General features: G+C 35.2%; 1 protein-coding gene across 1 annotated transcript in view; it reads left to right on the top strand.

The window, feature by feature from the left end:
• Positions 1-19,259, top strand: part of grin2ca (glutamate receptor, ionotropic, N-methyl D-aspartate 2Ca) — a 129,580-nt gene extending 110,321 nt beyond the window's left edge. Inside the window, 8 exon segments of the mRNA NM_001365787.1 lie at positions 269-437; positions 4,369-4,522; positions 7,583-7,708; positions 10,246-10,475; positions 13,972-14,132; positions 14,232-14,419; positions 14,494-14,726; positions 17,059-19,259. Coding sequence (NP_001352716.1) covers positions 269-437; positions 4,369-4,522; positions 7,583-7,708; positions 10,246-10,475; positions 13,972-14,132; positions 14,232-14,419; positions 14,494-14,726; positions 17,059-18,648 — 2,851 coding nt within the window. The 3' untranslated portion in view covers positions 18,649-19,259.
• The last annotated feature ends 8,333 nt before the right edge of the window (positions 19,260-27,592 follow it).

Genomic DNA, 27,592 nt, shown 5'->3' with positions numbered 1-27,592 from the left:
CCACAGCGAAATGAATCGACAACTATTCTGGCATAATTTTTTTACAAAGCAGATGCCCGTTCAGCCGCAACCCAGTACTCGGAAACATTACAAAATACAGTAAACTGTTAATTTGCAGACATTTTTGTACAGCACCTAAGTTAAACTAGCAGTGTGCAGATTGATGACATCTGAAATTAAACATTTATTTTGAAATGATATTTAATGTTTTTATTGCTATTATGATCGACTTGCATGAAATGATCAATTTTCCATTGTGTTCCCACAGTATAGTCGGACACACAGAGCCTTACACCAAACTCTGCTGCAAAGGCTTCTGCATAGACATCCTGAAAAAGCTCTCTCGCAACATCAAGTTCTCCTATGACCTCTACCTGGTCACCAACGGCAAACATGGCAAACTGGTACGAGGAATCTGGAACGGGATGATCGGAGAGGTAAGACAACATTTCAGTTTAGTTTTCAAGTCAACAAAAAGACTTTATTTACTTCTTTAAAGGGACACAAAAATCTGTTGAACACAAAAGAAGATATTTTAAGGAATGTTGGAAACCGGTAACTTTCTAACGGGTATTTTTTTAAACAATAGATTTCAACATTCTTCAAAATATCTTCTTTTATGATCAACAGAAATGAAAAACTCACATTTTCGTAACCACTTGAATGCAAAAGGAAAATTATAATTTTGGCTTGGCATTTCTGGCCTGGTCTTGCTGCACTACAACACGTTCTTATTTATTTATTTACGTTGCTCCACCAACAAAATATCATTACATACAACTTCTCACTGTCCAGTCATTTTGGGTTGCAGAAAAAAAATGTTTATTTACTACATAACTGCAGGTTAACTATGCTTATATATAATAACTTCATAAGGATTAAAAGCTATTAGTTACTAGTTAATTACAGTTATTAGTAACTAATAAAGTTATGGTATAACTAATAACCTTAACTTTTCTGATTTTGATTGCAACACAATAATGTTTGAAACAATAATTATTGTGAAAGCACTATACAAATAAACTTCAATTGAACTGAAATAAAAATCTATTTTTACAAAATTACGTATTTGAGAATAAAGTATATTAGTGGACAACACATTTATTTTGAAATGACAGTAGATTGAAATGAAAGGACAACTGATTTAACAGCAGTCAAGCAAAGGCAAGCAAGAAAACAAAGACAATCTACTGTATATGAGAGAAGGGCTGTTGACTCTAGAATGGATATGAAAGCGTTCATTCAAGTGAACGTGACTGGCATTTAAATGACACAAACAACCTTGTAAATAAACTTCTCCATCAAGCGAGTCGACGTCTGATGCACAGCAGCATCTAAAGACGTTCAGACTGGCTTGTGCTCCTTCTTTGTCCTGCTTTTATTTTTTTCTGAGATGCAGAAAAACGCTATTGTGCTCAGTGGGGCATTATGCATGGTGTGGGTTAAAATCTGCAAACACACAGACAGACAGACAGACAGACAGACAGACACACAGACACACACACACACACACACTGACTGGACTAGCATGTGCACAACAAACATTTTTTGTTTATAGACATGAAAGGAACAATCCTTCCCCAAAGATTGATTTAAATACACACAGACTATACCTGTCATCTTACAAAATCAGCTTCATATGATTGAATACACAACAAACATTAGAAAATTGAAAATAAAATAACATGTTTAGCCTATATCGATGGCCAATACAGAAATTAAATCAAGCTATAAAATTTTTATTCAATGTATTTAAATATTGATTTAAAAGTTCTTATAGTTATTTAGTGAAGAGCAGCAAATCTCTCATTTTGAGCCACTGTTTAGTTTGATAACGGACGTGTCACTTTAACCCTCTATCGCACGCATTATGATAAACCTGTAAAAAAAATATTTGAATGTTTTTTTTTTTCTTAAAATGGATTAACTTGAAGAGCTGTATATATATATATATATATATATATATATATATATATATATATATATATATATATATATATATATATATATATTTTAATGTACTTTATGAAATGTTGCCTATATGGCAACAACATCCAACAGTGGATCTACCTGAGAAATTGCGAATTTAAAACTTTCCTTATAGTTAATAATTTTCTTGTTTTAAATAATTTAATTAGTGTTGCAGCATTATGAGCTTTAACACAGAACTTATAAATGACACCTTATACATACTTTACCACAACTCATTCCAACAGCTTTCATTTATATATATATATATATATATATATATATATATATATATATATATATATATATATATATATATATATATTTTGCTGAATATTATTGAAAACAATCATAATATTGTATTATCATATATACAACATACAGTAAATATAATTTTTTTCTGAAATATGATAATGAAGCTACTAGCTAACATTGTTCATATATATTATACTATATACTATACTACGCCTGTCTTATCCGCATCTGAGCTAACTTACCTGAACTGTCTCTATCAAATGTCCAGTCTGCATCATTCTCATGGTCACTAAAACCCATCTCACCCTCACTTTCATCTGCAAGAAGAGCCAGTTCTGTCCTTTTCTTCTTTAAATTACCATAGAACATGGTGGTGCTCGCTAATACACCGTTCCCTGTATTGATATCTATTCAAAAGTAGTATTGCCAATAAAACTAGATTTTATCCATAATGCAAATGCCATTACCATACAACTAATCAACATTATATTTCTAGCATTCATGTTGTTACTGTTACAACTTAAAAGTTCACAGCTGACCTTGCTAGCTAGCTAACCCATTGCAATATTGCATGTTCCACTATTGCACAGTTTTGCAATTTGTTAACGAACACATTTTATTGATTTACAAAATTCTAATTTGATTTAAAACATTTTGAGTTGTGAATATGTCATCATAACTTACTGGAGGTAATGTTTCAGATTTTTTTGTGGATCTGACATAATTTGATCCTTTGTTTTTAATAACATTTATGTTTACATTTAGCAACTGCTCACAATAAACGCCAGTCTGTCAGAAATCGTGCTACAGAAAAACACTGGATGTCATGTGACTTAACCAAAGCACATCGTTGACTAGTCTAAGGTCTACTCTTTCCAAAAAAAAATAATAATAATATGTTGGTCTTAAAGAAACAGTGGCAGGGAATGTTACCATGGTAATCATGTTACCATATGGTTACACCGTGCAGTAGAGGGTTAAAAATGCACTCTATAATCTATGATTAACGATATGGATGGACATTTTTACATATTATTAAGTGTATTTGTCTGTTTAAAAACACACCCAAATCCAAGAGTGTCCACTTTCGCTACAGAAGCTGATCTGGGAACAGTGTGTTTAAATGGAGTGTGTACATCTGTCAGCACCGATACATGAATGGACTGATTCACAGGTTGCGGAAGGGCAAGGATCGACGCAGAGCTTTAATGGAAAGGAAGTAAATGCAGCTGTTTAAAATTAATTTCAACTTCCTTTCAAGTCAATACAAAGCGAAAGCATATTCTCTTGAACAGCTCTTGCAATTATATCACATTTGAGATTTGCTCTTTGATGCTACTTTAACTTTTCATCGAAATATTACAAATACGGAAGAAATACGGGAAAACACTTACAGTAAACTGGATGATAGCGGGATATAATGGTAATATATATATATATATATATATATATATATATATATATATATATATATATATATATATATATATATATATATATATATATATATATATATAATTATTTTCATTTCATTTAATTTAGTCAATAATTCAAACTATTTAATCATATGTATTTGTGTTAGTATTTTTATTTATTTGACTAATTAATTTCTATTTTATAATCATACTTAAAATATATTTTTTTATCTAATTTAGTTTAAATAATTTATTGCAATCTTTTATAATGTAAATGATGCATTAATTGTTTTAATTTATTCTTTTGTGTTTATATAATTCTTATCAATCATTGTTATCTGATTTTAGTCATATTTGTTTTACTTGAAACCTAATTAATCATATTTATTTGTTAATTAATCAGAATTTCTATTTAAATTTTATATACATCTATTTTCTTACATAAATAAAATGTTTATTTATTGTATTGTTATCGTTTATCACTTTTACTTAGTTGTTTATTTTTATAATATCTCACTAACCTCCTAGTATTATATATAAATAAATGAAAATCTATAACAAAAAATATATGCAGAAGCTATTTTCATGCCAGACTGAAACAATTAAATGTGACATTTTAGAAAGTAGATAAAGTATTTTTTTTACTACTAGATTGTACTACTGATTACATTAAATGTAATATATTTTTGAACAGTGAATTTACAGCAGATTTCTTTGTGTTGTGTCTCAGGTGTTTTATAAGCGAGCAGACATGGCCATCGGCTCTTTGACTATAAATGAGGAGCGTTCAGAGATCATTGACTTCTCTGTGCCGTTCGTGGAGACGGGCATCAGTGTGATGGTGGCCAGAAGCAATGGAACTGTGTCTCCTTCAGCCTTCTTGGGTGAGAAACACTATTGGACAAATGACTAAATTAGCACTATTAATATAGTGGACTGTATGACATTTCATATTTCCTGCAGCTTATTACAAATGCCACAGTTGTACATTAGGATTGATTCCTAAAGAAAATAAGAATGGATGAAAAATTTAACTCCAATACAATAGAATAAAAGTGCCTGCCTAATGCATATATCTAAATTTGCTGTATTTATAAACCTTACATCGCTCAAATACATATTGTAAACAGACAAACAGTACAATTAGTCATGTTTTCACAGCTAAAATATGTCAAATGTAATAGTGCAGTTTTACACTAAACAACATTTCATGTATAATTATTTAAAATAAAGCCAAACTTGACAGTAATTGCTAATTAATCCTCCAATCACACGTGTTACTGTTTCTAAATTGCATACATGTTTCAAGCTCTCATAAAAGTTCTGTTTTAATTAAGTTGTGCTAATAAATTTGGAAAAAAATGATTGGATGTGGACCGGATTCATTCCACAGTTAGGAGTGTATTAGTTATTTTATGTTATATACTTTTACTAAAAATTCTAATCAATAGTTGCATCTTCAAAACAGTGTTATTTTAGTAATACTAAAACATACTATCATATTTTTATTGATTTTGAATTTTTTTCTCTATTTATTCAGCTTCCATTTTCATTTAAACTTTAGTCATTTCTAGGTGTGTGCTTTTTTCTTTGAATATTTAAATATGTATAATTATTTTTAGCTCTATATACAGTACTCAGCATTTGAAGTGGATCATCACCTTTCATAAAAGCCGTCCTAAAACTACTAAACAACACCTATTATAGTTCAAAGACAATTCTTAAAAGCATTTTTGATTTACTTCGAGTTTTCACTGCTGTATATTCTATTTTTACCAATTTAATTAATTTCCCAGTTCATTTTTACTTTTGTACACTTAAATATTTGTATTTATTTTGGTAAATTTCAGTTTTGTAATTTTAGTTTTAGTATAGAAAAAACAAACATTTTAAATAAATAAACAATAAAAATAGTTTGCAGCCCAGTTTGTAAAAAAATAACAGCAATATTTAGGCATGCTCCAATCGATCGGCTAAGGATCGGCATCGGCCAATAATCATATTTTATGATGCGATAGGTACTCACCAATCTGGCCAATCACATGAACCGAGCACAGGTGTTTGTTTACAAGTTTACATGCAGAGGAACCAGACGTGCCAGATGGAAAGTAAAATATTGGAAGGGCCTTGCATGTATTTAGGCCTTTTGACATATATAAGAACTAAAGGTTCTGTGTTTTTGACAATACTGCAAGTTCACTAAAACCTGGCTGAAAATTTTATTGAAATAAAAAAAAAGTTTAAATGATTATTTTTTAAATTTTAAACAAATTTAATTCTTATGCATTAAGTATGCGCCCCAAACTTTTTCTTCATTGAGACATGTTGAATTCTTGCAACGTATCTAAATTGCTTTGTTAGTCATTATTCTTACCAATTTTTTTGATCATATTCTCTGTAAGCAGCTTTTGCCCATGATATGTCCACACTAAGTGAAGTTTCACAAACTAATTTCGAGAGGAGCATGTGATAGTATTGACTGCAGCTGATCCCTATCACTAATCACTAACTAGCCAATCGGATCATTCCAAATTTAATTAAAAAATCCAGCCTAAACTTCATTCCTCATCTTCATTTTGGAAGACCCCCCCATTCATCCCCTTCTCTTCTTGGGAAATTATCAAGAACTACCTGATCTCGTATCCCTACTAATGCTTATTAACCAGGCAGGAGCTTTGGGCTCATCTATCTCCGAGCTCAGGGTTCTCTTCCGGGACAGCATGCTAAACCTGCTAAAATAGTCAAGCATTATCTAAGTGTAAACTCTTGAAATAGCTAAAAGAGACATGTTTGAGGGATTATATGCAACATCCTTCATTTATTTTCTTAGGTAAGGAGAGATCTCCACTTAAGTATCATATATTGGCCGATAACCATGACAACGAATCGCTACTCAGTATCGGCTGCAAAAATCCTGATCAGAGCATCCCTAACAATAACAGTTTTCAATTAATGTTAGGCAAAACATTTAATGTTAAAAGAAGATTTACATTAATGTTCAGAAATATTTAACATGTTGATTTATGGTTTCTATTTTAGCTTAACTAATGTAACATTCAACAATCATTATTTTAATGATTTTATTTATTTTGTTTATATCATTTAAGTTTCAGGGAAGTTTAGGCACAGCATTAGTGTTGCTTTGAGAATCTTAAATCTTTGACGACACTTTTCCATTTTTACAGATATGGTCTGTTAGCCACCCCAGAAATCCTTTTGCACATAAACAAGCTTTCCAGAAACCCTGGTATCTTGAAAAAATGGTAACACTTTACTTTGATGGTCCATTTGAGTATTAGTAGACTGTCTGCTTAATATCTGTTAATATGCTCCTTCAACAGACATTTAACTGACTATAAGAAACTTTGCAAGTACATGTCAACTTACACTAACTCAACACTAACCCCAACCTAACAGTCTACTTATAATCTAATGATAATTAGTTGGCATTTAGATGCAATGTAGCTTAAATTCATCAAATGGACCATCAAAATAAAGTGTGACCAGTAAAATATATTCTGGCTAAAAACAAGATGATTTATTTTTATTTATTTATTTATTTATTTATTTATTTATTTATTTATTTATTTATTTATTTATTTATTTATTTATTTATTTATTTATTTTTTGCTGCCAGTTTAAAATAAGCTGAAACAACATAATTTTTAAGTTTTGGGAGGGAGAACTTAATAGTTTTCATGTTAAATCAACTTAAAATTGTAAAAAAAATAAAAAAATAAAAAGTTATCTTGATCGATTTGAATTGGGATGACATGAAAGGATCGCATGGAACCCAGCATTTTTACAGTGAAGATGTATGGTTTCCCATGTTTAGGGGCATATATATGAATTGTTGGCTTATTTCTACTTCATTTTGCATGTACGAGAGCTAAAAAAAAACAAGTTGTGATTTGTGAACGTGGTCATTTGTTTTTCTTCCTCAGAGCCCTACAGCCCAGCGGTGTGGGTCATGATGTTCGTCATGTGTCTTACGGTCGTGGCAGTGACGGTGTTTGTGTTTGAATACTGCAGTCCTGTGGGCTACAACCGCAGCCTGGTCAGTGCCAAAGGTCAGTCTGACGCACTTCCCGACCACAGACAGACGAGCACACACAAACACCACAGCTTTGACTGAGAAAACCTACACAACTGTGTTTTTGAAGCACAGGTAAATAAACTGAGCTCTAGACTTACGTTCAATTACAAGACAGTGATGTACTAAAAACTTTTCGTTGCGCTTCCGAGTAGCTTTACTTACAGACGGCAAAATTGTCAGATTAATTTCCAGTCACGTTTTTTAACTTTCAAAAACTCTCAGTATTGACGTAATTGTGCAATGCGAAAGTGCGCTAAATTTTGCCATTGTTTTAGTACTTTCCATTCAGTCGCCTATAGAAGAAATGATGAGGAATAATAAACCCAAACAAGTGTTCACAACTATATTTAAAAAGTAGAATAATATAACAAGAACAGATCCTTTTGTAACATCAAGCAGCAAAACATACTGTTTTTAATGTATAAAAATCAATGGAAGTGAATGAAACCGGAAGTCCTGAGCCAGAAAGATTCCAATGGCTGCACCCGCTCTTATGTACAAAATAAGGCCAATAATGCATACATTGAGTATTGCATTCTACATCACTTTAAAATGCCTGATATTTCAGTTTTGCCCATGCATTACAATATTTGTGCAATTTTCTTGTACTATGTCAACATTTTTACCAACTTATGTTTTTGTAGTTTACATATTGTTATTTAGCACTAAGATGCACAAGTTATATTTTTAGGCTTTTAAAACACAAGTAAATGAATGGCCTGAATGCTTAAAAAGTCAGAAATTTTGTGATGCACAGTTGAAGTCAGATTAATTAGCCCCCCTTTGACTTTATATATATATATATATATATATATATATATATATATATATATATATATATATATATATATATATATATATATATATATATATATATACTTTTTTTTTCCCAAATGATGTTTAACAGAGCAAGGAAATTTCACAGTATGTCTGAAAGTTTTTTTTTCTTCTGGAGAAAGTCTTATTTGTTTTATTTTGGCTAGAATAAAAGCAGTTTTTAATTCTTTAAAAAAACATGTTAAGGTCAAAATTATTAGCCCCTTTAAGCTATATATTTTTTCAATAGTCTACAGATCAAACCATCATATTACAATAACATGCCTAATTACCCTAACCTGCCTAGTTGACCTAATTAACCTAGTTAAGCCTTTAAATGTCACTTTAAGCTGTACAAAAGTGTCTTGAAAAATATCTAGTCAAATATGTTGTGCTGTCATCATGGTTATGGAAGAATGGGTTTTAACCACAGCAGTTCGAACTGTAGTTTTGCCGAATGACTGAAAAGTTATCAGTATGGTGGTAAAAAAACTGTACATTCTAGTCAAACTATTCTTCTGCAATCTTATACCAAAAGCATAAATAAGGGCAGTTATAATAGCTATAAATGTGGGAGAGCGATGCTATTATATGATTGTATTGTATTGAAATATGGATCAATTAAATGTTGATGTTAAAACAAAAGTAACTCACAAATACTTGATAATGAAAGGATTTAATGACAATAACTTTCAATGGTTACAACTGAATTAGTTACAAATAACTGTCTAAAATGATAAACATGAAATGCTAAAAACATAATAATAACTGTACCCAGCTTAAATGTAAGAAATAAAGTTACCTGAAAGAGTGAGACAGGGAGGGAGAGAGAGACGAAGAGAGTAAGTAGGCCTCGAAGAGAGCCTGAGAGCAGTAGAGCATCGCAGGGGAGAAAGAAAAGAAAAGACCAGGAAAAGAGACAGAGCAGAGAGTCTCTTTCTTGACCATGTGACCAATGTCCAAATACTGAGACATTTAAACTGACCAATCAACATGTGACCACATTGTAAACCCCCCAAAGTCCACACACCAGGTCCTGATCTAATCAGTCTCTGCATTTGGAGTCAGTATGGACCTTCCTTGGGTAATAAATAAATAAATAAAAAAAAAATAAATAAAAAAAAAAAAAAAAAATATATATATATATATATATATATATATATATATATATATATATATATATATATATATATATATATATATATATATATATATATATAATTGTTTTGCCATATGAACAAATGTATATGATAATTTTCATTACTACAGTAAAGATAAAATAAATCAATTATACGAAATGAGTCATTAAATCTGTTCATAAATGTGTTGAAAAAAAATCTTCTCTTCGTTAAACAGAAATTGACAAAATTAAAACAAAATTCAGGGGGGCTAATAATTCTGACTTTAACTCTACGTTTGTTCTGTAGACAATCGAAAAAGTTATTGTTTTAGGGGGCTAATAATTTAGACCTTAAAATGTTTTTTTTTTTTTTTTTACTAAAAACTGCTTTTATTCTAGCTGAAATAAAACAAATAAGACTTTCTCCTGAAGAAAAAAAAACTTAGCGAAAATACTTTGAAAGTATCCTAGCTCCATTAAAAATCATTTGAGAAACATGTTTTTTAACAGAATAAATATTTCAGAGAAGGGCTAATAAATTTACCCTCAACTGTATGTCATGACTTCCATTTCAGATCCAGGTGGTCCGACGTTCACCATTGGGAAGTCGGTCTGGCTGCTGTGGGGGATCGTCTTCAACAACTCAGTGCCCATCGAAAACCCCAAAGGCACCACCAGCAAGATAATGGTGCTGGTGTGGGCCTTCTTTGCTGTGATCTTCCTGGCAAGTTACACAGCCAACCTGGCAGCCTTCATGATCCAGGAGCAGTACATTGACACGGTTTCTGGACTCAGTGACAAGAAGGTAAGAGCTGCCAGAGTCTCTCACAGCCAAGTGGCCATTCAAGGGCAGCGGTTTTAATTAAACTCATCACCAGGCTGAACTACAAGGCAGTTTCACGCTGATATGATATATGGTTGCACTGGCATGATGGAATGCCGTGACGCTAATCGCTAATTTGTGTAACTTTAAAGAGACATTAATTGACTATTTGAAATATTAAGCCAGTTTTAGATGTTGCCAACATGACAAAGAGGTGTAAATCTAGGAAATGGTTTGGAATTTTAGTTTTTTCACTTTAATAAATGCTTGCTGACTTAATTTTTGTAGTTAAATCAAATTAACTTTTCTAGTCATCTCAACATACATCAGTCACACAGACTAAAACATTGTATAATTTCAAAGACATAATTGAACCTGATTAACTTATTAAATTAAGTTAAAGTAACATAAAAAATAGTAGTCCCTTATAAATCAGGGGTCACCACAGTGGAATGAACCACCAACTATTCCACCATATATTTTACACAACGGGTGCCCTTCCAGCCGCAACCCAGGGCTGAGAAACACCCATACACTCTCTCATTCACGCACAAACCCATACACTACGGACAATTTAGCTTACCCAATTCACCTATACCTCGTGCCTTTGGACTGTGGGGAGCCGAAGCACATCATTAGTATTGTAACATCATTAGATGTTGATATTTCATTGTTTTTAAGTTATGTTGGAAAGTAAATACAACATCTGTCTGACGTTTGACATTGTCAACCCGGTTTTCATTTCAACAAAATGCAATGTCCCACGACATTGGGGTACAACGCTAATCTGACATAAGTTGACATCCTATGCAGGATGGGATGCCTTTAACTATTTATCTTTCCTAGATAATTGTGTGGAACTGTTATTTAAAACAGTAAGCTTAGCAGGGACACATGAAGGTGAAGCGTTTTGCGATGATAAAGAAAGCTGTTACAGCTGACAAGCTTCAGATGGAAACTGTTAAAGAGCAATTCTGAATACAAAGTGATACTTGAATCTCCACCAGTCATTACAGAGCCACACAGGTTGACTAGCAGGGAATTAGACATCGACGGCAAGATGTTTATTTATTTATTTTTTTGTAGGATTCAGATTAACAAGTGTGCCTGCGAGGCATTGCACGCAGAACAAAAACGCCTGAAGGGGAAAATAGCCAGCGGGCGAGAATATCACAGACAGATCACTCTGCTGCTTTCGATTTTGGTGAACTTTGATAGCGGCAGTTTAGTGTGGTTGTGTTTGTAGTAGTAATATTTATTTATATCAAACACTGGTTGCTTCTTTTTTCACACAAGCAGAAATGCGAAACATAAGCTGAACTTTAAGAAAAAATTAATGAATAAATACAATTTGAAAGACTTTTTCCAAGTAATTGTAATATGACAACAGTATTTCCGAGCAAGCAAGTAAGTAAGTAAGGAAGGAAGGAAGGAAAAAATTATGGATGTACGTCCTAGTTCCACTCATACTACTCACAATCATACTGTAAAGAACGTACTTTTCTAACGGTCGAGTAGTACGTTTAAATTTAAATGCAGTACCTCCTGAGTAGTAGGCAATTTTGGACGCAGCCATTCTGGTTATTTATTTTCTTTTTAAAATATTTCCCAAATAATGTTTAACAGAGCTAGGAATTTTTCACAGTATTTCCTATTTTCCTCTGGGGAAAGTCTTATTTGTTTTATTTAGGCTAAAATGAAAGCAGTTTTAATTTTTTAAAACTATTTTAAGGTCTATATTATAATATCATATTTTAACTTATGCCCCCTCTAGCATTTTTTTCGACTGTCTACAGAAATGTCACTTCAAACTGAATACTAATATCTTGACAAATATCTAGTAAAATGTTATTTACTGTCATCATGGCAAAGATAAAAGGAATCAGTTGTTAGAAATTAGTTAAAATCATTATGTTTTGAAATGTGCTGAACAAATCTTCTTTCTGTTGAACAGAAATTGGGAAAAAATATACAAGGGGTTAATAATTCAGACTTGAACTGTACATACATTACTTTGCTTTACAGCTATTCATAAATCCCCCCTTGTGGCCTTGGGATAGTAGCGTGTCCATTGTATTTACACTAGGTCACCTTGGTACTTTTTCACATACTCTTTATAAATACTTCATGTTTGGACACACTACTTCTCTCACATGCTCTTGCCATGGGTAATTTCTTAATTTATTGGAAAACATTACTTTAATATGTAATACTTAATGCAGTATAACATTTAAAATGATAATCTATTGCAATATAACCGTAAACAATCACATTAAACACAATGGAGTTTACAAGTCAAGCAGAATCTGCCTTTGTCGTTAAGAGGACAAATCAAGGCAGTGTGTACATTTAAACAAAATCTGATTCATTTACACCATTTGATTGAAACGTTACTTTGGGTTAGCTTTTAACAATAAAATAAACAGACAAAGGTTAAATTAGGTTTGAAATGACAATCTCTAAACCATCCCTATCATTCTTCCTCTCTACTCAGATAGGATGGCGGGCCAAATCAAAGGTTACCACAGGCCAACTTCGGCCCACGGGCCTTAGTTTGGGCATCTCTGATCTAAAAGAAATGCCTACTTCTTTTAAGCAATAAACTTCAAGTGTGGTCAGGGCCACAGGACAGATGAAAGACAACACTTATGCTGTCTTCCCTTAGACACCAGCAAGCACACTCATTATGAGGTATTCACTGACACTGGAGTCTGTCACATGCGCTCAACCAGAATACAATCACGTCCACCTGCTCCTCGGAGACTGATCTCCTTCATTCACACAAGCAAGGTTACCTACATTGCGGCACAATTATTCATGCCTTGCGTTCTGAAGTGCTGTCTTAGTGGCTGTATTACATTTATTTGATATTGCATTAACGGCCCTTAATTAACATGGCTGGAATCACATTTATAAAAACCTAATTGAGGAGTGATCCTGAAAGTGCTCGGATGTTTGGCCAGGCAGCTGAGATAATTTCTCGTCTTCGTGAGGACAATCTGAAGTTCAAATGTTAGAATTTGATCAGAGCTTAGAAATTAATTGACTGAGAAGCACAGAAAAAGAGCTTTGATGACCCAATAGGCTTTGGTCTGAGTTTTATCACTGCAGCCATTTTTCTGCTTTCTTCCTGAGGATTAATTTTAGTCATATTCCCACTTGGATTTATGTTGTATTTAATGTGGCGTTTGCAGATACAGAATCGTGAGAATCCTTGGAACAGGCCGAAGACAAAGGCTGAACCCTACAATAAATTCCCATGCAGAAATCCAGCTTAAAGAAAAATCAATCACACTTTCCAGCAGCGTAGCTTTCCCATGCAAAAAAAGCCATTACTGGCATATCTAGCGGAGCAGGAATCTATTAAAATGCTCTAATCCTTAACCAAGTTACTCAGATTTATTTCTTCCACTCAGACTGTGATTTGTTCATGAAGTTTAATTTAAACATGCTAACTTGTTGAAATGCTGCCTTTTAGTTCCAGAAACCGCAGGACCAATATCCCCCATTCCGGTTTGGGACTGTGCCCAATGGCAGCACGGAACGAAACATAAGGAGCAATTATCCCGAAATGCATTCCCACATGGTTAAATACAACCAAAAAGGTGTGGAGGATGCTCTCAACAGCCTCAAAACTGGGTGCGTTTACTGTAAATTCTCACCTGAAACTCTAAAACAAATCCTTCCCTGATGTATTAGCATTTATACATTCTGTTGTTGTTTTTGTATTGTTAACAGCAAGCTGGATGCCTTCATATATGATGCAGCCGTGCTTAACTACATGGCCGGTAAAGATGAAGGGTGTAAATTGGTGACCATTGGTAGCGGGAAGGTGTTTGCTACGACAGGCTACGGTATCGCCCTTCAGAAAGAATCTCGATGGAAGCGGCCGATTGACCTCGCTCTTCTCCAGTTCCTTGCTGACGGTAACTTCAGAAACTTACTTTTGCTAGAGGAGCTCTGCTTCACAAATCTGACCCAAATATATTATTTATCACAGGTGACACTCAGAAGCTGCAGACGGTGTGGCTCACTGGGATCTGTCGTAATGAGAAGAAGGAGGTGATGAGCTCTAAGCTGGACATTGACAACATGGCTGGAGTGTTTTACATGCTTCTGGTGGCTATGGGTCTCAGTCTGCTGGTCTTTGCCTGGGAACATCTACTGTACTGGAAGCTGCGGCATTCAGTCCGCAAGTCTGAGCGATTGGACTTCTTGCTCGCCATTAGCAGGGTAAGTTTCATATGATGTATACTTTTAAAAGAAATACATTTTAAATAGGGATACTAGGGGTGCACAGAATTTTCCGCTGTCAAAAATCATATGCAGAAAATGGCATCTTAGAGTTTTGTCTGAAAGAAACAGCCAAAAACACAAAAAGAGGCACACTGGACTTGGAAAGTACTATGCTATGAAACCCATTCATTTCAATGGCTTGTGCCAAGCAAGGGCAGTTTAATGTTAAGCCAATCAAAGGGCAAGAGCAGCAGAGTGCACTAGCAACTAGCTTGTATGCACACTGCAGTTAATGTTTAAATTAGGTTACTATTCCACTTTGTGGATATTCTGCATGTATACTTATCTATGCATGAACAACACATGCTCACTGGAATAGCAAAGTCCACTCAAATAATGCCACGACAGGACATTTCTGTGTAGTACTTTTTCTTACTTCGTGTTGTCATGGCAATGCTGGAAAAACTACAACTTTCAACTCACTGTCAATAGAAATTAACAATACAATGTTGTTATTTTATTGGATTGTGTTTTTTAACAGTATAATTTAAGTTATTGGGCTCTATTTTAACGATCTAGGCACAAAGTCTAAAGCATACGATTTGTGCCCTGGCCCATGATTGAACAGGGATGTGCTTATTCTCTTAATGAGTTATGAGTGTGTTTTAAGCACAACATGCATTAAACCAAGCAGAGTCCCATTCTCTTTAATAGCCAGTTGCTTCGCACTGTGGCAAATAGGCCACAGTATTTAAATGGCGGACTTTGTCAGTGGAAAAACTGAAAAGCTTCACTTGCAAGAAAACAGTTAAACAGACCAGCTGCAGCATGAGAATAAAGAACGAGCCTCCTCCATTCAGCCTCTTTACTTTACTTTACTCCTTTACTTTTATAGATAAGGAAACGTGTTATATGCACTCCACTAAAGACATATTTACTTTTGTTTGTTAGGCACAAAGATTTGTTTTAACACTTTTTCTAAATTGAAATTCTAAATAAATTCTAAATAAATAATTTCTAAATAAATCTATATTCCAGCATACAAATAGAAGACCAATTATAACAAAATTTGGTAAAAAAATTTAGTTATATCCAAACACACGTCCTATTCTTATGCCCCATATGGTGATGCATACATCTTCCAAACCCAACAGGTGGAAAAATCTAAACTTATTATATCCATTTTTATATTTGTTTTAATAAATAAATACGGCTACTAATAATTGTAAAATTATACAAATCCAGATTGTTATGAATAAATTGGATAAAGCCCCCACCCCCAATATGAAGGCATGGAGGTAGTGGTTTATATAATGTAGAAAATAATATATAAAATAATAATAAATTAGCACACCTCCTTTTCAGAACAGCATACAAAAGAGTCCACAAAGTGGTGCAAATGGATTTGCTATTTAAACAACAAAACGCAAAAGTTAGGGTTTTGTTGTTCTGAAAATAGCAACAAATAGCACCAAACACGTCTTGCACCTTATTGTGTATGATAGAGCCCATTGAGTGACATGTTTAAAAATCTGTCCTGTTTTGGCGTAGAATTTTCATTTTGATGCATCCATACTGTTAACAAGTTTTCTTTTGATGACTATCTACTGTAAGATGCAAACTAACTCAAAATAAGTCATTTGAAATCAGCTGTTTGTCTTGTTTATTTGCCTTTTAAGATCATGTAGCACAATATTAATGTAGTTCAAATGAACATTGCACAAAGAAAGGTACAGCAAACCTTCGAAGATCCTTAAGAAACAAATGCGGTGAAATTGTTTTTTAGAGAAATCCAGGCTGTGAAAAAGCTCCAAGAGTTAAGGGAAAAGCTGTTAAAATTAAATTAGGGTCTTAAGGTTATGACATAGCTGCCAAAGCCATTTCAATCACATTCTTAAGCTTAATAAACCTAAAGACCTCATTTAAAGGTGGAATATTACAAACGCATCGGCAGCTACTTTTCTTTTGGCTAATTACAGTACTTTCAGAGATAACTATAATAGTGATAAACAGTTTTGAAAATCTTATCAGCCACTGAGAGTTCTCCAGGTAATTAACCACACATAAAATCCGCTAATAGAATTTTGATGTGGTAAAAGTGAGTCATGTACGACTTTATTTCACCTAGGTCATCACAGCCAAAATTGTAGAAGCTTTATTTATGAGTCATTGCCATTCATTAGAACTGAAATAAATAAAAAAAACAGTGGCAACGTAGTTTTCTATACATTTTGCATGCACTATAGTGAATAGATTTACTCATGAGGAGAAAATAGTAATTCTCTATGCAAAATCCCAGTCTTATTTTTTTCTTATTTCTTTCCTGAAGGGAATCTACAGCTGCTTCAATGGTGTGGAGGACACAGACCGTAAAGGAAACATGCAGAACCCAGATGTCACCACCAGTTACACTCAAGCTAACATGCTAAAGATGCTCCAAACAGCTAAGGATATAGTCTCATCTGCAAGAGTGGAAAACTCCCTGGACAATGCCACTAAAACTATAGAGAACTGGAGTCGTCGTGATCCAGAGTCAGGCAGAACTAGTCTTCCTCCCTGCCTCATTGGAACCGACTTCAGCCATGGCCGCTTGCCCTGCATTGCCAGTGTTACGGACAACCACTCTCCGTACCCTCAAAACGTGGACAGCACGACTCAGCACCTGCTGGAGAAGCCTCATGTGGGAACACGGCCTACCTCACTGCGCTACACTCTTCCCGCACGCACCAGTCACCATCACATCTACGAACGAACGCTTCCCATATCTAGCCTCAGCAGCCCTCATATTGCCATAAGAGACCCACCACCACCTACAGCTCCAAAACCACATGTCTACATGGACCAGTCCTGTCACCACCCTACCTCTCGTTACGTCTCATACCGTGACTTTCAGGTACCAGACATCTTTGTGGAACACCAAGAACCCTCTGGAAGCCATAAACAATACATGGCAGGTCTGGGTCGCAAAAAGAGGTCCCACAGCTACGTAGCGGCATCTCCAGAAACCCGACGGAGGGACGACTATGATGTTCCCCAGTCCAATCTGACTGAGCTTAAAAGCAACCATCTTCTGGAAAACCATTCTCATACCACACCCTGCATGAGGAGCCACTTTCAGAGGCCCAGCTCTAGCTGCAACTCCTGCAACAAGCTGTACCTGGAGCCGGAGATGGATGACGTTCCACTTTTGGGGAAAGATAAACTCAACCGTCGCGCCTCTTTTCTCAGGGCCACATGGGGTGGTGACAGGATCCGCCAGATAGACGAGAAGCCCTCCACCTCGGCATCTTCTACCAGCTGCATTAACATGCCTGATCTGTTCCCTCGAGTTGTGGTGACCAATCCCAAGACTTCAAAGATGTACGGCAGCGGTGGTAACAACCTTCGCTACAATGCGGCTGTGGAGCCAGCCTATCTGGACCCAGCGCACATGGGCTCCTACCCGTACAAGCCTCAGAAGTTCAAATACTCAAAATCCATCCGCCTTCCTTCATACCGGGAGGCCATTCTACAAAATACGGCAGCCCTGCGGCGCTCCTCGTCTACATTAGTACATGGACACTACTCAACGTATCTGAACTCTTATACAGACCTACCGGTGTACTTGGGTCCTCTACCGCAAGGACCTGCTCACTTCCATGAGCATTCCAAAGACATGTGCCACCTGTTTCCATGTGTTACTCATTGCCCAGAAAATGCTGCCTTGGTGCCCCGGTTAGGCAGCAGGCCTGTATTATACCAGAGCACTGCTGTTGGGGGCTACGAGGGGGGCGGGCGCGCAAACGAGGGGTCATTGCACACTGTGCCGGTCTCTTCCATGCACAGGGACCGCAGGCAGGTTCTAGTAGCACGGAACGTGCATAGTCCCTATGCCCCACGGCCTTGGGGTAGGGTGTCTAGTCTGGAATCAGAGGTTTGAAGACCTTTTAACAGAACTCCAGATACATTTTTCCCAAATATTGAGGGAGAAACACTGGGAAGTGCTAAATGAAGACAAGCAAAAACTAATGGTGGACTTAAGGTGATAATCTCAGTGCAATAATACCCTAAGGCAGCAGGGATGGGGTGGGGGAATGTACAAGTGATTACTGTGGAGACTTCTTTCAGTATATATATATAAAAAAAAAAATGAGTTAAAATCGTAATGAACTGTTCTTATTCTGTAAACTATTGATTGTAATTTAAACTGTTTTTAAATGCCATTACACCAATTATACTCATTCTCTGCAAACAATTGGATGTAGCATGTTTTAAGGCAGCTTTAAGAACATAAGGGTTTGAACTGAAAATCTGATTTCATTTGTGCTAGGGCATTTGACCATTTTAAATCTGAAGAACCACAAAAATGTCTTCCAAGAATTTTCTAAACCCAGGGTTTGAGAAAGCCATTAACTGTTCAATTTTGTCACTCCACCGATGTGATTCAGATCTGATTTTATGAATGGTGAAGAATTGATTTGACATCTGTAGTTCCACAGCTATTTCACTGTTTAATAAATGATGGGATGGCCTGAGGGTCACTTGAAAAGATCTGCTGTCTTTGTATCTTTTGCAAAAGGCAACAAGTTTAGTGAATTAAACTAACAACTGCACATTCAAGCAATTTCAGATCTTGATGTATTGCACCAATCAAGTCAAAGATAAAAGAGGAGCTTATTATTGCCCAATTCCAATTCTATTTTTTATACCCCTACCCCTTCCCCATGGCCCTTAAAATCAAGTGTTCTTTACCCCTAAGAAATGGGACTCCACTACAACACCTGCACACACCATCGTGATCTCATGCTTCATACGAGATCAGACAATCTCGACTGCTGTAGTTATTCCAGTAAGGCAACAATATCATGTTATAATGACGATATAAGGAGGCAATAAGCTTGTAACACTGTGCATTTAACACAGTGGCCATATTCAACTATGTAAACACACCAAAAACAACATAAACATTATAGCAGACACTGTAAAAAGCTCATTGCCAACCACTACACTTTCTGACAGGGTATTTGCACGTCATCGAGTGTCAGACTGTTGTGGGACTGTGAGAATGTCGTTATGAATATATTAAAATGTGTTTGTTTGTCGTAAAAAATTGTAATAATGACAAAAAAATAATAATAATTTATGGATATTCTTTCTTCCGGGTGCAGTGATCCAGCCGTTGTGGCTGGTGTATTTCGAGAAATTTTCTTACCCCATGGTTTCCAGTGTGGATCTTAAAAATCTTTGTTTAAAGGGGTATCTATCCCTTCCCCTTAGCCATTCGCCATCAAGCTAAAGAGAATTGGGACACCCCTATCCTTTCACACGAACATGCAAATTGTGGGGTAGGGATAGGGGAAAGGGCTAAGGGGTAGAATTAGGATTGGGCCTAAGTTTAAGCTATTGAGGCATGCTTTCAACCCTTTTAATTTCGACTTAAACATTTTTTTCTACTTCTTTTAGCGCATTTCATACACAGTGGCAATTCAAAGTGCTTTACATAAACAAGAATAAAAGAGACAAGTGTAAGAAAAAACAAATAATAAGAATTATACAAATAAGAATAAAAAATAGATAAACAGATAAAAAATGTGTTAAAATAGATAAGATAATAAAAAAGAAAAGAACGCAGCACAGTGATCATTCAGTAAAGGCACAGCTAAACAGATGTGTTTTCAGTCTCGTGTTTAATGATAACCTTTGGACAAAAGGTCAAACAAGCAGTTAAACGGTTAAAAAGATTCATTCTGAGGATGGATTTGTACAATAATAACTCAGGACTAGTCTGGAACTTTAATAGCATACACAATTAACCTTGAAACCTTATCTGGTTCCCGATTAACATTGCTATAGACACTCTCGCAAACTGTTCAAACTCATACAAAGCTCTTGGATAATATCGATTGTAGACCGACAGTACATACAAAATGTTGCATGCATGCAGCCATGTAAATGCATGCCAAGGATACACATTACCTAGCAGGAAGAACCTTTCATGAATACAATTTCACTCTTGATTTCCTGTATACAGTGGCAAAATAATTACTATTCATACTTGCCAAATGGGGAAAAAAATCCATTACATCTGCAGATTCAGCTGTATATCATTGCATGGACTGCATTAAAAAGGCCCACAAAACACAGAATGCCATTAAACTGCGGTCTTTTATTTGCTGACCTCCCATTTTGAAGGCAGCCCATGGTGAAGTCGATGCATGGAGAGTAGGTTAAATGCTGACTCAGTGTGGCGGTTGCATGCTCTCCAAGAGCAGTTTAATCCCTCTCACCTTCCTATGTCTTTAAAATGTGACGTGGGTTGCTAACATTCATCTTTCCTGTTAAGCACCATTGTAGTCTCAGCTTTTCCTGAGGGCCCCAGGAGGACTGGAAGGGCTCCAACTCTCTGCCTGTAAAGTGCAAGGGTCAGTATAATAACGGTTGGACGAATGGGCTGATTGACCCTGGAGAATAGTATGTTTAATCATGCCAACTTAGGATGATGCACATCTGGGCAGACAGCCAATCAGCAGGGACACAGTATCGACCTATAGCGTCGATCCACCTTCGTTTAGTACCCTTGAGATGGAATAAGATGGAAAAGTGACCGTGAGGACCAGGCTTGTGAATGAACAATGAAACCTTTGTCTATCCTTTTGGAAGTACTGGGCTTATGGTGCGGTTGGTGGTATATAACACTTGGAACAGTGTCATTCAAAGCTCCAGACGAAAGAAGTTTTTGGTTTAAAAAAAGATGTGGATGTTATGCTGTGTTCACACCAGATGTGGCATGTGTGAATAAATTGAGCTATTCGCACATAAATAGGCACGTGAACATTAAGAGTTTATTCACTTTATTTGGACGTTAAATTCATTTAATTTGCATGTAAAATTCACTTCACAACAGATGCGGATTCGAGTCATGTGCGAGACTTCCGTCTGCCTGGTGACTCTAGCTTCATTAGTAAAACATGCATTTTATTAAGAGGGTTGCTGTGTTTTATGTGCTTTAGGAAGGCTAAAGACACCATATATTCGTTCTGCGCCATGTCTGAGTCCACTGCATCCTTTCAGACATGCTCAGAGTTCATCAACTCTTCCAGAAACTACACCTGGATGATGGAAGCCTGGTTTGATGAGATGTTGTCCGGTGTCAGAAGGAGGATTTCCTCTCGGGACACCAACAACAGGCACTACTTCATAATCACACCCCTACAAGATAATCACACTGCTCCTGATTGGTTAACATGGCGCAAATGTCCACTGAAGTTCAGAGCGCCGCAAGATGTGTATTTGCATCTTTGCATTGATTTAACATGTAAATCACTTACTCTTAACACTTCATCCGCGTATGGTGTGAACGCACCATTAGACATACCTTCACCTTGGAATTATGTTCTATTTGCGTTCTGAATGATTGAGACATTCAGAGCAACTTATGAAAAAACATCCCATAATGTAAATAAGTTGTCATTTAATAAGAATGTCAATAACTCAATTTTGACAAAAATGTCAGATAGAACCTTATAATTCTAAGGTGACAATATGCCGGTATTCAATAAGTGAAGTTTACTTATAAACTAATTTAGAGAGGACCACGTGATTAGGATTGATCGTGGCTGGTCACACATTAACTAATGCATGATTCACCAATCAGATGATTTCTAACTCACTGTAAAGTTACTTCAGTTATCTTCGCCTTAAAGAATCCCCCTACCACCCCTACTCCTCCACCTTTTTCTTTATAGTGCGGCACGATGCCCCAGTGTTAGCACAGTTGCCTTACAGCAAGATTGTCACTAATTCAAGTCCTTAACAAGCCAGTTTTTTTTGTTTTTTTTTTTGCAGTTTAAATGTTCTCTCCATGCCTGCTAGGGTTTCCCCAGGCTCTCTGGTTTCTTCCCACAGTCAAAAAACATGCGTCATAAGTGAATTAATCAATCTACATTATATAGTGCTAATTGAATCGTTCAATCAACATTATATAGTGCTAATTGTTCAATCTAAATTAGCACAATAGTCAAGCTCATAACCAGCAGTTTATCTATATAGCAATTTATAATCTGTCATCAGCTCTAAATAAGGCAAGGGGTTCTTAAAACCTACCTGAGCTCAAACTCCCCTCTCGCCCAGCAAACGGAAGGGAGCCCCGGGCTCGAGGATCTAATGAACTCAGGTCTCTCTCCCGATACAGCCTGCCAAACTCGCTTTATAATCACTCATTAGCTAAGTGTGAATTCTTGAATTCAATATATCATAAACATGAAGATGCACAATATTGAAATATTGTGAATAATCATTTTGAACTTGTTAAGTCAATATTTTGAACAAAATAAAAGAGATCATACAAAATGCATGCTATTTTTTGTTTAGTATTTAGTAAGATATTTTACATAGAAGATGTGTACATATACTTCACTACACAAAAAGTTAGCTGAAATTATTAAAATAACATTTTACAAAAGTTTACATACTCATGGTTTTCAATACTCTGTGTGGTTTCCTGATGATCTGTCAAAGTCATTTAATGCTGCTAATATATTTTTGCAACATCTTTTTGTTGTTTACGTGATAAATTCCTGATCCTTGGCATTGCTTTTAATTCATAAATCACCCAGTATAAATACTTTTAATGTCCTAAAATATTTACCTAACAATCTATTTAAAAAATGAATTAAGACAACTGTGTATGTACATGTTAAAAATATAAAACAATATGAATTCTGCAGTAGAAAATATGAACTTGTTGGAAACAAAGGAAATAAATCTCAACGCATAAGATATTCATAGTATTTAATTGCTTTAGTAGTAACTGAACGAACATTGATTAAAAAAGCACATGATTGTCAAAGGTTTGTTTTTTTTCCGTGGTATTAGATTGAAAGATCAGAGAAGTACAGTACACCATAGTCGGAAGTGGACAAAAGACTTTAACTCCATTTAAATGCCAGACTTGAACACTAATGTGTCAGCTGTTGTACCTGTGGTCCGATCCACCAAAACGCATCTTAATACCGGGAATAAACATGACATCATTTACGTTTGCCATTCTGGCCGTTTCCATAGTAAGCTGAATAAACAAGCCCACTTACAGCGCGTGATCAGAGATTGGAAAAAGCCACAAACTGCAGCAAGCAGGCGCAATGAGAAATAGATTGCCTGGATTAAAAAGACATTCAAATTGCACAATGATAAAAAATAATATCGATTGCGCCTTAAAACACATGAATACAAAAGTAGCAAGTCTGATTTAAAAATGTAGGGAATAGAAAGTACAGATAATTGTGTAAAAATGTAAGGAGTAAAAGTAAAAAATTGCCAAAAAAATTAAGTAGTGGAGTAAAGTACTGATACCAGAAAAATCTACTTAAGTACAGTAACAAAGTATTTGTACTTCGTAACTTCCAATCTCTGAGTATATGTTAATATAATATTGAAACATATGTTTATATTTTCCAAAATAATTAACCACAGAGTTATGTGAGCAGAAAAATATCAATCTATAACCATTTTTTTAATTTAAATAAGGAAAATAACCATGCGTTATGGATGTGACGAAAAAAGTTACCAAGTTTACAGTATACAACATACTTTGTTGAAATTCTGTGAATTAAACTGTACAATCCAAAAGAAATAATGCTAATCCAATCTAACAGTTGGCTCATTATAGAACAAACATGATTGATTTTATTTTATTTAACCTTTTCGCATTTATAAGGACAATTCTTTGTTTTGGATGTGACATCCCTTGTGTTATGGATGTGACGGATGTGAACAGAACTGGTTTCGCTATTTTGGCGAAAACATTTTTTTTTTTCATGGGAAGGTTAACATTTGCATGGAATTGCTCATATACACAGAATAATGCAATGCACAAAGTTTTTTTATGATCATATCTGTTGATGTTTTTGCAGCATACCACAAAAATATTGTATACCATGATAAAAGTTTCAGCAATTAAATCACAAGAAGAAATGGGATGCCGCAACTAGCCTAGTAAATATGTGCAATTCATATCCCCGATCATTGTTATCTGAGCAACTTTATCCGCCAACTTCCCAATCACAAGATTTATTTTCTCATCTCAAAAAAGCAGAATGCAGTTGGCATGGAGAAACAATCTGAGGCTTATCTTCTCATCTCCACACTCTGAGCCACAACATGAATAATCGGACATTGGCAGACACTAGTTAGATGACTTTGAGGCTCATGAATGCACATGAGCCGGAGAGAAAGATATAATGTTTATTTGGACATGATGAATGGATGTATTTCATCAGGGCCTGTGCCGCCGTGGGGTGGGAGGAGTTTCAGGGAAGAGTGGGAGTGGTTTAAAAGCAGAAGGTTAAGGTTTCGGTGGTGACCTCTGGAGGAAACAAACAACATCAATATTGAAAGCCCGTCACAGCTGAGATTCATCAAAGCTCGATGACAGATCTGTACTTCAGGCGATCAATTTTTAAGCCTATATGAGCTGTCATTTTTCATAACCGGACTGAGGTGAATAATGGATTCAAGAGGCCTTATTTAATTGTATCTAATAACAAAAGCGGGCTTGTTGACATGGCAGAGCATACAATGTCATTACGTCTGTGATCAATGAATGCTGAATTCTCTGGAAAGTGAAAGAAAAGGTAGCGATTGCAATTGCATAAGAAGGACAACAACTCCATAGAAAAACTGTGATTACACTATATTATATCTTCTGAAAATCTTTTTAAAGGTGAATTGAATCAAAGGTGATGTGTGCAATGACAAAAATGACAATTTTATGAATTTTCCAAAAAGGGTCAGGAAAATTTGTCAGCCAAAAAAAAAAAAAAAAAAAGAAGCCAAGCCTCAAACTTACACCACAGGTTGAGATCAAATGTTAAAATAAACAAAGCAATGCCACAGAAAAATTGTATTCCACAGTTTTATTATTGGTTTACTTATTATTTTGTCTTTACAAAAAGCTAAAAAAGAGAAAAGTCCATATTTCAAAGTAAAAAAATAAGGTAATTTATTTTGATGGTCCATTTGAGTATTAGTAGACTGTCTGCTTATGTTGATATGCTACTTCAGCAGACATTTAACTGACTATAAGCAACTTTGCAAGTACATGTCAACTTACACTAACCCTAACCCCAGCCCCAACCTGACAGTCTACTTTAAATTTAACGAGAATTAGTTGGCATGTAGATGCAATGTAACTTTAATTCAACAAACAGACCATCAAAATAAAGTGTGACCAAAGATAAAATAAAATACATAACATATATCATGTAAAAACACAATCATAAGTGCTTCAGTGTCTTTCTCTGATATGGACACCAGTGCTTAATTTGTAAATGATTAATTCACGAAAAAAAAAAACAACAACAGGAAAAAGGACTGACGTCCACAACACAATTTCAGCTTTCCCGATCGTGACCTCATTAAATGGTGATAGCGCAAAAAAACACATCATATTTCTGAATGGTCTTTATAATTATTTTGTGACATATAACATTATAGATCAGTCATGGATAATAAAAACATGTAGCTAAAATCTAATCCAATTAGATTTACATGGTAAGCAAAGCAAGTATGTCATACATCTACTAAAAGACAGAAAATATTCATTTACAAACTGTATTGCAAATACATCATATGAAAATTGTATTATTACTATTATTACAGTATATCACAATAATATAAGTGAAATTAATTTTAAAAACTGAATAAATATAAATTTACACACGTTTACACAAGTAAATAAATAGACTTAGTGATGGGCTAAAGATTAGCAAAAATCAGCGGATTTCTGCGCACGCAGATTCCATGTGGGCCTAATAATCACTCAAATATGATCTTTAACACTCAAATCTTTAATCTTTAATAAGTCTCTTAATTAAAAACAAACAGAAAATATAGGAAGTGTGTACAAAAAAAACAGCAACAACAGCAGCACAACATTTTCTATTAAAAAACAATAATCTGTTTAATGTGTCTTCCCATGGCACCAAGCAGCTTAAACTGTTTTGTTTAAGGCTTCTTCTAGCACTTTCCACAGTCCTTCTTTAGGTTTAGAGTGTCATATCTTTCTTTTTCTGTCCAGGTGATATTATACATCCTCGATAATATTCAGGTCTGGAACCTGTAGAAGCCATCTCATGACTGTTTGTGTTTAATCTGCTGTTTTCTTTCTCCAAATTGGATTTTACTGCAATTAGCGGATCATTATCATGCTGAAAATGAAACTTATTACCACTGAAGTCCTTTTATAAACGAATGTCATAGTGTATTAAAATCTATCTGTGATTTTCAATATCCACAATTCCATCAGTTCAGACAATATTGCTAACACTGGTAGAAATGCAGCTCAAACCAGGACAAACAGCCTCTCTCCAACATTGTCTTTCACGTCTCAAACAATTAAACCCAAATAATTCAAACTCTAACCTAACTCATATCCTAACAAACCATACATCAAGTAAGATAATTTATTCACCTGGTATAAATCTCAATTTGAAGGAAAATTGATTAAAAAAATACACTTATCACTGGTTTTGTGGTAAAGGGTCACATATATCCTTTATACCATCAGTAAAACAATTGATTTAATGTTGGCCTAAAACTTTTGCACAGTACTGTATATGTTTTCCCTTTTAACTATTGGTTCTAAAGTTTTTATGAAACAGTCTACCACATAGGTTATACAACACAAGAGGATAGCATGAGTCAGACGCTATCGCATTAATGCAGATCGCAAAGACCTCATCAACAATCTGGTTGGCGTCCACCCAGATTCCAACAGACCCCGGCTGCAAACTATAAGCACTGCCCTTTCCGTGTGCATTGGCATGAGCCTCGATTTTGTGGGCAGATGCCATGACATCTTGGGGAGCTCATCAGTGTGTGCCATG

Source organism: Danio rerio, chromosome 3 (genome assembly GCF_052040795.2).
Source record: "Danio rerio strain M-AB ecotype USA chromosome 3, GRCz13ab, whole genome shotgun sequence".
Lineage (NCBI taxonomy): Eukaryota > Metazoa > Chordata > Actinopteri > Cypriniformes > Danionidae > Danio > Danio rerio.
This window is presented reverse-complemented; position numbering and strand designations above follow the sequence as displayed.